The sequence below is a fragment of the Argentina silus genome (assembly GCF_951799395.1).
Source record: "Argentina silus genome assembly, chromosome: 5".
Taxonomy (NCBI): Eukaryota; Metazoa; Chordata; class Actinopteri; order Argentiniformes; family Argentinidae; genus Argentina; species Argentina silus.
Window position 1 is genome coordinate 18,513,939 of NC_139659.1, and position 11,359 is coordinate 18,525,297.

General features: G+C 42.5%; 2 protein-coding genes across 3 annotated transcripts in view; one reads left to right on the forward strand and one right to left on the reverse strand.

The window, feature by feature from the left end:
- The window catches only part of tnksa (tankyrase, TRF1-interacting ankyrin-related ADP-ribose polymerase a), a 64,750-nt gene extending 63,258 nt beyond the window's left edge, over positions 1 to 1,492 (forward strand). For both annotated transcript variants that reach the window (XM_083669494.1, XM_083669495.1), the window contains one exon: positions 7 to 1,492. In XM_083669494.1, coding sequence (XP_083525620.1) covers positions 7 to 93 — 87 coding nt within the window. In that variant the 3' untranslated portion in view covers positions 94 to 1,492. The remainder of the gene's footprint in view (positions 1 to 6) is intronic.
- A 4,792-nt stretch (positions 1,493 to 6,284) lies between these two features.
- dusp4 (dual specificity phosphatase 4) lies at positions 6,285 to 10,080 on the reverse strand (the record flags this gene model as incomplete). The annotated part of the gene is made up of 4 exons (XM_083670705.1): positions 6,285 to 6,694; positions 7,825 to 8,044; positions 8,667 to 8,788; positions 9,693 to 10,080. The coding sequence occupies 4 exons, from the start codon at positions 10,078 to 10,080 to the stop codon at positions 6,285 to 6,287; spliced, it is 1,140 nt and encodes a 379-aa protein (XP_083526831.1).
- Between the last annotated feature and the right edge of the window lie 1,279 nt (positions 10,081 to 11,359).

Below are 11,359 nucleotides of genomic sequence, written 5' to 3' on the forward strand. Positions count from 1 at the left end.
CCCCAGGCGTACCCGGAGTACTTGATCACGTACCAGATCCTGAAGCCAGAGAGCTCGCCCCAGACCACACCCGGAGCCGAGCAGAAGTCATAGTCCACTCCTAGACCAGCTCAGAACCACAGAAACTGTTTAAAACTTTAACCGCGCAAAACACTTCACACATTCTGGGCTGAACCCAAACCCCACAGCCCCTTAACTCCACGCAACCCGACCAACGCCCATGGAAAGATGGTCTTTCCTCCACTCGCTTTTTTTGTTGTGTTTCACTCACTCGCTGCACATGTTCAGTTCCTCACCAACAACACCCATTTAGTTTTCCTGTTTTTGATGTTTTTTTTCAATTATCATTATTTTCCCACTTGAGAGTTTACATGAAAGTGTTGCTGGTCTGGAGTTGTGTTGTCGCCCTCTAGTGGCCAAGCTCCTTGCTCTCTTGCTGGTTGTCTTCACTGGTCAAAGCCGAATAAGGAGAGACCAATGGTTAAAGGTTAGGGCTAAGGTTAAAGACAGGGATTCAAAGTTTATTGGTTAAGGGGTCTAGGTCAAAAACTCAAAGTTAAATGGTCCAGGCCAGAGATGTGTACGGGTCCAGGCCAGAGACGGGATTAAGGGTTGAGGCCAGAGATGAAGAGTGAAAGGTCATTGGTTAAGAGTTGGTGGGAGACAGGAAGTTGTGCTAGTCTGCCTTTTGTTTTTTGCACCAGTGAAGAGTGGGAGAGGCTCCTCTACCTACCCATCGGACAAGGACTTTTGGCCGGTAGCGATCTGAATGGGTGTGTTGTACTGTACAGACTTCGACTTTTAAGAACCATGCAGACAACCAACATGTCCCACTCCTGCCCTTCAAGCACACTACTAATATTTAATATTTTCAACAGCATTAACACTTCATTTATCCATATTAGCTCTGTAATGTTTTTATTGTGATATTTCAATTATTGTTTGACTATTTAGTGTTTTGACTATGTTTTTAAGATGATGTACACTAATGGGACCATGTCACAATGCTAAGTTGTGGGGACCTGACCTTTTTTGACACCTAACCCCCCCCCCCCCCGATCATTGTCGTGTTAGGAAGGTCTACTCACCATTCCTTGACGTACATTGTCTAGAATGGTTCCAGCTTGAGAATAGCAAGTGTGCACAGGACCGAAATTTTAGTTCTGTGAGAAAGTGAACAAGCTATGAAACATGAATTATCATTATGATCATATAACACAAAGAAAACACAGCACCGGAAGACACAGAACCATCGGACTTTCATTTTCCATCGCCCATCCAGTCAAACTCATCATTTTAATGGATTTGCACTTTTAAAAACGGGGATGATTTTAACTAAGTTATTTGAAATGATGAAAAATAACCTTGATCAAAAAAAGATGTCCAGTACTGTACAGGTTGTGTAGCAGCGGACAATGCCTTTGTAAAGCTTGCCATGTCATTTACTGATAAAGTGTGGACTTTATTAGTACTGTAAATTATGTGTGTGTGTGTGGGGGGGGGGGGTTGTGGATCTTGAATCTACACTTTAGGTGGGAGGGGGGGGAGGGAGGGGGGGGGTGCGGGGAAGACATGGATTTTTTTCCATTGTGTAGCTCAATTGTACCCTCTTGAGGTTTGTTGATACAAACTGCTAGCAGCTGTGCATTCCATCTCTTTCCTTTCTTGGTCACTGTTTGCTAAAGTCATCCCTGAGTGAAACATGACTAGAATGAAAGGATTTAACAACCATCTTGTTGGAAGCAGAAGGGTAAGGGTAGAGGTAGAGGTAGAGGTAGAGGGGAGAAGAAGGAATGGCTTATTAGACTGGCGTGTGTGTGTGTGTGTGTGTGTGTGTGTGTGTGAGATGTGTATGCGTGCGTGCGTGTGTGTGTGCATGTCTGCGTGTGCACCGCCAGGTCCAACACCTGCCTCTGTTTCCCACTAACAGGTTCTCTGATCTCTCTCTCAGTTGAATTTTTGTTCCTGGTGCTGAAAGATCCTGCAATGACCCATGTAACCCCAGCTGATGTGCAGACTAAAGGAACACTCCTCATTATTGTAAAGCAGTCTTAATAAAGTACACAAACTGTACACATCCGGCCTATGCCTCAGCCTCCTCTTCCTCCATCACATAGTATGTACTACTAAGTTGGATGCGTAGGACGACCCAAACGACCCAGTGGAAGTTGAGATTTAAAACAGTTAGGGTTAGGTTAGGGTTAGGGTTTGGGGTGGGGTGGGGTGGGGTCATCCAAAGGACATCCCACTTAGCATCTACCTTGTATGAGTAAACAGGCGATTGTCAGCTTAAGGGCGATGAATAAATGTATGTCTGTCATTGTAAAATCGCCGTGTAGGGTGTTTATCACCGCAGTGAGTCGGCAGCTAAAAGAGCGGCTAACTTTGATTTGATCAATTAGATGTCGCTGTTGATTTTTTTTTAACATGATTATGGGTTGTTGGGAGTACCCAGTCAATAATACCAATCCCATGTATTGACTAGTGTGATTTTCTCTCCACGACTCCCAGTGCGGTGTATTCACGGAGGTGTCTGGAGCAGAAATGCCGTGAGAGACAGCGAGCCGTGTATTGGACGTGTCGTGCCTTCCTGTAGAGTATAATTGATTTCCTGTAAACTGGGAGATGAATCGCCGTAAGCACAGAGTTGAACATTTGCTCAACCATCAAATGAAGGAAAAGACTGCAATGTTTAATCAATCCACCCATTAGAAACCAGTCAATCAAAGCAAGCGACCTATCCTCTCTCTTATCACCCAGAGCTACACTGTCACTACTGTCTTGTATAGTAAGTACCGGGTTGACACAAATAGAGCTTATAGTTTATGGTGTATATTATACAAACAGTAGTGTTTATTCTTCACTTGGAATCTACATGGTTAAATAGTAGCGACCTATAAATTACCTATTAGTCACAAGCACCACTTATCACCATTATACTTATTAATTGTTTTATTATCGGTAATACATTATTTGAAGGTAGTACCAGAAATATCAATGTCTACCACATTGTTTACCTTTTAAATACTAGGGTAAGTACCCATGGAAAAACTACTGAAAGATACAAGGGATATGCACAAATCTCATAGTGATGTACACTTTTAAATGACTGATTATCGCCTGCATTCTATGTTTCGATTGTCTTGTGCTTTTGTCATTTACACTTCTGGTTTCTAGCACAAAATACTTTGTTCTGCATAATCAACAGGCATGTGTGATTTTTGTGGAGATATTTTTGGGAGTATGGAGTATCAGAATAACCCACAAGGGGGTGCTATAACTCCATTCATTTGGGTGAATTCCACACTGACGTTCGACCTTGGGTTTTGAAGATAATAAGTCTTACTTAAAGTCATACTTTAAGGGAGATTCAACTGTATATCATCATTACCAGTGGGTTGACTTTCTGCTTACAGACTTCAGATGATGTCCTATTGCTGAGCCTTTAAATTAGTACTTAACGCTTATTAAAAATCGTGTACGTTCCTCACCAGTCCACCAGAAGTGTGGTCCTAAAATATAATTATGTTGTGCATACAAGCCTCATAGATATCCTACTGTAATGACAAGCATATATTTACTTCCTGGAAAAGTGAGAAGATAATGCTATGACGCTTGTACCCAAAAATTACTGGGACCAATATCAATGACGGACTGATGAGAAATATGCTAAACGTATATATGTTTAATAAAGTATTCCAATTACCAAAGTGATTAAAAAAAAAAACTAGCTTTGTGGAAAAGGACTGCCACAGACTGGGTGGCTGCATGGTGGTGCTATCACCTAAAAACCTTTCCTCTAAGTGGTTTTTAAACTCTCTCTCTATTGTTTTGAGATCAGTGCTGGAAATCTGGTGATCATTTCAAACATGGTTGAACTTCGACCTTTGAAGTGGTGGGGTGCTACTGTACGTAAGTGTTTATGAAGATGTATTGATTGATACTATGAGTGATGTCACATGCAAAGAAAGACACACCAGAAACTCTCTTCTAAGAACATTGTTGTATTTAACAATGGAATCATACAAATAAATAAATGAGCATACCCATTCAACAGAAAACCTGGGAAAAGTTTTAAAATGTTAATCTTAATGAATGATATTGCCATGATGAGACAACAGTATTTCACTGGACACAGGTAGAAAGTATTGCATTGTTCACCGACTGCTGACCAGCAAGCACTCCATTGTTTCATTGACATTACCATCTCTCAAACCAAACAACAAATGGCTGTAGGAAAAGTCATCATCAGATACCACCTGGTATCGTAATAATGTGCAAATCAATTAAACATTATAATACAGTATTGCATCACTTAAAAGTGCTCTAGAAAAGGTGCCAACATTCTTCAAAAAAAAAAGATTGAGCAAGGGGGGAAATTTTTCCTTTTTGTGCCAGAAGCCTTTGCCTTCAATTGCCACATAGGCTACACCACTGGGTAATATTTTGACTCAAACACAGAAATGATCAGAGAATTGTCTCTTTTACACTGACAGATAGTAACCATTAACTGTGTCACATGTTGGTACAGGGGCAGCACACACAAGACTCTATCATCTCATATTGTTTATATTTCCAGTGATGTCTGATAATATCCCAGTGTCTTGATTTAGGGGTGTTTTTGTGCGTAGGCCAGGAATCTGTGGACTCACCCTGTATTAGTTAATGTGCATCTGGACAACTTTTTTGCGAGTAGACCACAACTTGGCCTACTTCACATGGACGGCTTTACAGTGATTAGACAAAATATAAGCCAGAGACACTAACTGGTTCACAGGTTACTCCCAATCTGGACCAGTATCAGACCAGAACTAGAGTGGTATCAGACTAAGTACTGTAATAGTAGACAGTATCAAACCAGTGTTGGGCTAGTACCAGTCTGGTGTTAGGCCAGTACTCCCACCAGTATTGGACCAATCACCATCCATGGTCTGGGGGGGGATAGTACCTTTGGCAACAGACCACAGAGCGTAAATTCTACAATGACATTCCTCATGTGAGAATTCGACAGTCATTTCTGGTAAGGCAAACATCACTTTTCAGAGATCTGGTCTGTATTAATGAGTACCTACACAAATGTTACAAAAATAAATTAAAAAAAAAACCATGATAAAAAAAAACAACAACAACAACACACAACATAGTGCTTTGGTGGCAACTGGGAAGAGAGAGAAATGCATTATTGCTCTACTTAAGGTGAGGAGCGGACAGGGTGGCATTGTCTCTATTGCAGTGTTGAAATGCTTTGTGGTCATTTTGTTGACATTTGTCAGTTTGTATCTCCTTCAGTTAATTTGAAATGAAAAGGTGCTGGCACATCTTGTAGGCACCGAAAATCCACCTGGTACCTGACCAAAGGCACTGACCAAAAGAAAAAACACAACAGGACGCCTTATCTGATGCCCAATACGGTCGAATCCTCTACCCTTCTCTTCTGAGAGCGCATTTTTTCACTCCCCCTCTGGAATTTATAAGGAAAGGACTAGTATTAGAAATAGGGTGAAAACTCCCCCTAGCTCGAGTCTAGCCCCATGTTTAAACCAATACAGTGCTCTTAGAATGTAAATTACATGAAGGGGAGAAGGGTAAAGAATCAGACCATAGACCTAGTTTCTCCATCCCAACAGACTACGATCCTCCTCCTCTGCAGGGGGTTGGAGGGAGGAGGGGAGGAGGTCTTTCATCCAGTCATTCATCAGCAGTCCTGCTCCAGGAGAAGGGGGGGGGGGGGGGGGGGGGGCAGTTCTGCTTCAGGAGGGAGTTGCGTGGGAGAGGATGGGGATGTCAGGAAGGCAGGAAGCCGGACAGGACGCCAGCAGAGCACCTGTCACAACTAAAGAGCCTCCTGCACTCCATCAGGAAGCTAGAGAGTGACTGAGCTCGCGCTCGCGCTCTCTCTCTCTCTCTCTCACTCCAACCTTTACCCCCCCCCACACACACACACACACACACACACCAACTCCTTCCTGTGTCAACCCTTGCAACAAAATTCAGAAACTGCCACAGCAACAGCATCTATTCTTGAGCCAGCTTTCAGACAAAGCTTATTTATTGGTCACCATAATAGTCAGGAATGGTGCCATATTCTAAATAGATAGAGTCTTATGTGTGTCATTTGACAGTTTTGAATCAGGCACCTGGATAGGCACCACTCAGTTTTTTTTTAGGTTGAGTGTGGGGAGAGAGAGTGTGTGTGTGTGTGTGTGTGTGGTGGTGGGGGGGGCGAGCTTTAGCGGCCAGTGTCTGTCAAGCAGTCTATGAGGACGGGTGGGGTGGGCGGGGTATCAGCAGCTAGGAGAGGTTGTGATTGGACTCTGCAGGTAGGCCAGGCCTACGCTGGGCTGCCCGTGCGACGCCACCACCGACACAGGGAAGCTGAAGATGAAGGGCGAGGTGGGTGTGGAGGAAGACTTGGGCCCCTGCGAAACGGCAGCGGCCGCGGCCGCAGTGGCCGAGGGGCTGGCAGCCTCCACGCTGCAGCTGGTGGCCAGCACCTGGGACTCGAACTGGAGCAGCTGGCCCATGAAGCTGAAGTTGGGCGAGATGATGCTACGACGCTTCTTGACGAACTCGAACGCCTCGTCCAGACGCACGCGCTTCTTCTTCATCAGGTACGCCAGGCAGATGGTGGCCGAGCGGGAGATGCCCGCCTGGCAGTGGACCAGTACACGCCCGTTGGAGTCCTTCACCGAGTCTGAGATAAGAGAGGGAAAGAGAAAGATAGGACATTTAGACTTTTATTAGGTTATTTGTTGAGAACATCCCTGACGTGAAAATAAAAAAGGAAATACTAAGTCATATTTACACACACATTCTTAAAAGAAAGATACACCAACTTCTTGCACTTCAGTATCTAATGAACATAATACTGTGGCCCACAACACACACACACACACACACACACACACACACACACACACACACACACACACACACACACATCACCCATGACCCCAGAGATACAAAGACATGCAAATTGACATCCTGCACCACAGACAAATTCACACCTACGCTCCCTAACCTACATCAACATTTCTCCCCTTGCTTAGAATAACGAGAAGGTGAGAAATACGACCACAGTGAACTCGCTAACACAGACATGGAAACACATACAGAACATTTTAAGGTAACTCCAACACGGCGCACCTAGGAATGGTGGATGAGTCAGACTCGGGTCCCTGAGCAGCTAACTCTGACGCATTTGAACTTCAACACGCTCGCACACCACAAACACACCTCAAAGACTACTCTGTGTGTGTGTGTGTGTGTGTGTGGCTCCCCCCCCCCCCCCCCATAGTAATATCTTGCCGTGGAAGTCCCACAATGACTTCATCAACACACACCTCCTCCCACTCCTAATCTATAACATCAATAACTGTAGCAACCTCCATATATAAACCATCTATAACAGCCCCCCTCCCCCCACTCTCCCATCTATAACATCAAGACACACTGTTCCATAGTGCACTCACACTGACATTCTAATCTAAATGATTTACCATCTAATTCTAGTGATACTGATTATTAGGCTAAAGTGCTCTCATTTTTCCAAATACTAATACAAGACATAATATTTTCCAAATACAAATGGAAGAACAAATACCTGTCCCACTTTAACAAATGAAAAAAATGAAGGCTAAATTAAGCCCTGAAATCATTTATAAACAAATGCTTCAATCATAAAAGCAAATTAAGATTTCGCTTTTCAATATGGGCTAGGCCCACTGGGACGGACAATCATCTGGCCGTGTACATTTCCTGCCGATGATGACGATGATGATAATACATAATACATCGTGCGTAAACAGACAGCATCTCACTCACCAATAAACTCAATGGCTTCTGTGAACCAGGAGCTGATGTCTTCCTTGTGGTTGTCCTCTACAGGAATGCACTTGTACTGGTAAACCCCCTCAAAGTGGTTGGGACAGTTGGAGGACACGTTGAGTAAGGCGGAGATACCCATGCCGTCCAGCATGTCTTTTTTGGAGGCATGGAAGGCACTGCCGAGGTACAAGAAGGGAAGAATCTCCACCGGACCTCCCTGGATCAGAGAGAAGACGTGTCAAGAAGTGAGCATTGGACAGAGACAAATATTCCTTTTCCAATAATATACAACACAGTTTCTTTCAAGTTAATAGTGATATAAAACTATAGATTAATTGCCTATAGCCTAATAGTTTACAATTGTCAATGAAATAGCACAATTCAACATATTACCATTTAGGCCTAAATAGTAATAATAATGCCGACAATGAAAACATCATTAGGCTACTTTTCCTACTTAATTTTATAAACTTCTGGTACAAGTTATTCTTATGGAAGATTCGCAATAAGGTGAAATTAAGTAAGATAAAATATATTGTGACGTTCAAGTCATCATAGCGATCTCTCTCTATAGAGTTTATTGATTTTAGATCATGTTATGTCATTGCCGTTATGGGGCTCTGCTCCAAGCGACAGGAAATGATCGATTCGTAGGCCTTGTCCTGAAACAGATGTGCACGGGGATGGGGCAATGTTTGTCATCGCACCCCCTCGAGCATGGGGAGAGGAAACTAGTGATGTTATCAATCGTTGTCGAGCCGAGAGACCATGTAAATGACCGGAACCCAACTTTACCCAAGACAATCAATCGGCTAAATCTAAATAAAGGGTCTTCTCACCTGGTCATGAGTTCCACAAGACGAACAGCTGGAGTCCAAACTGGACTGGATAGAGAATGTGGGCAACGTTTTGGTTTTCAAACAGAATTCGGGATACTCCGTGAAAAATCTGTCGTAGCCCCCTGTGAAAAGAGACAGACATTTTTATGAGACATTTTATTTTGATAGGCCTGGGTACATTCAATCATAGCCTATTTCATACACATGTCGACCATGGTGAAAGTGTAAAAGACTGTGTTATTTGAAATGTATGGAATATAGGCCTAGGAAAATGAATAGCCGAATCCTAAATTGTGTTTTAATGCGCCACAAGTGCCTCCTTCAATTGAAAGGCTTAATGCATTTTAACTAGACAATATCAATTAACGGAGAATCCTACTAGCTGTGAAAAATATTAAAATGTAATCAGAACAGCATGGTGTTTTAATTTCATGTCATGCGCAATAGTATACAGCATATAGTCTACATTTAAAATCATAACGAATTGCTATTTCGACATTGAATAGAATAAACATGGGCATTGATTTTCTCCTTTATGTCCAATGTTTCATATGCTAAGAACATCTGCTATACCTGTCTTTACCCCTGTATCTGGGTAGCCTACACTGCTCCAATGCGTGTGCGTCATTTTAAGCTCTTGCATGGAGAATACAATAACCATAATGCGCCATGACCAACAGTAAGGTTTCTTAGCATGTTTTGCATTTAAAAATATGTTGATGGAAAATACATCCTGCTAAACGTGGTCTTATGTTGTGGAGCTGGAAAACACTGCAGCACATCTTCACATTGCCAGGGCTCTGCATTACCTCATTATGAGACAATGAAGTGCTCATTTGGGTTGCAAGATTGTATACGTGCCAACTGACACTACACAGTTTCAAAAAGCCTACCAGGTAAAACCATAGGCCTACAATTATTTCTAAATATTCATAACTGGTTTGTTTGTAAGCAAAGCCAATTGAACAACTCAATAGCAATTCTACCTATTCTTATAGCCCAGGGAGGGCTATTATGATAGTTTACCTTTGAGTAGGAATATTTCGGTCCCAACTGTATCTCTGTACAAAGCATTGAGCACCAGGGTGATTGTGCTATCGTCTTTAACCGTGTCTGTGTCGGGTGTCCTTTCGTCGTATAGAATAACTGCGGAATACAGCCCTGCTTTTAGCCGGGCTCTGACCTCTTCGTCACCCGACAGAATCTGGTCCAAACTCACGGAGCCCTTCGCTCGCCTTCGCACAATGGTGTTACAGCGGATATTTACAGCGCCCCGAATATGTCCGGCACTAAATGCCAGGAATGATCTGCAGTCCAGCACCAGACATTTCGCATTGTCTTCCTTCAACAACCTTTTCAAAACGTTGCAATCCATTTCGCAAAGTTCATCCATTATAACCATATCTTCCCCCATAGCTCAGAGAATGTTGGTTATCGAGTTGAGGCACACGACTGACTGTGCAATCGTTAAATCCTAAGCAGCTCCTGCGCAACGATGTGCTGTTTATCCTCCTGAGAGCATTACTATCACGGGAAGTCACCTCGTTCCGTTTTATGAATGAGGTCTCTGCCGCGAGCTCCATAAAAGGCTGGAGCGTCACAATGAAGGTGACGTCACCCACTAGTACATTCATTAACCATTCTCTCCTCCCTTTTCATTCATGAAAAGTCAACCATCAGTTAAAGGCGATAGATGATGAAAATGCCGCTGCTGCTAAACCTCGAACATTATTTAATTCATTTCATTTGTTATTTTAAGGTCCAACTAGGGTCTGATGCTGAAAATTAGGGTAAGCTAAAGCATGATGGTGCAATGCATCTGACTCGATGTTGTGTCAATGTTTTAATTGTATCTGTCTCTACTCTAATACAATATTATTATTATTATTATTATTATTATTATTTAGAGTCAAAATGTCATATTCTAGTGGAAGAGGATATTTTATATTTCAAATTCCTCCTTTTGAAAATGCTGTAAAATTTTACATGAGGCATTAGTCCAATCTTATATCCTACAAAGCAGGGAATATTGCATGGCAGCAACCAGGAATAATTTCACACGACGGTCACATGACTGTCAGCTTTAATCTCCACACGTCTACCCAAGATGGCAGCAATTGGCCCTTGGTTATTAGCCTATTGGGAAATAGTTTTCTTGACACCAAAACAAAGTAATTTTATCAAAAGAATATGTTGACAACAAGAAATGCAAAAATTAAATCAGTTTCATACAATCAGCAGCTTCACTGAGACCACATCAAGCCCAAATCAAGATTACAGACTTTTTGAGAAATTCACACCTAAGTCTGAGTAAGCTCTGAGTAGCTCAAAGTAAGCCCATTTCCACTGAACTGCGGTAACTGACTTTACATTTTCTTGAAAACAAACAACCGGACAGCTACAGTTTGTTTTGAAGAATACTGTATAGTTCCCATTCATCATTATTTTCCAAACCACTGGCTATAAATAACTTGAAACAGAACCATGTAGTCTTATTAGGCCAAAGCTTTTTTTCCAGAACATCATAAAATGCCCGCCAGTGAAATATGCTCTATAGTAATGGAGTGTCAAACCCCATTGAGTGTTTTCAGTTGTGTTTGTTTTCTTCTCCAGTAATGATAGCTCAGAGTGTTGTTGCCATATCAGAGAAAACCCCATTAAGATCATGCCTGAATTATTTTCACAGCAACGCA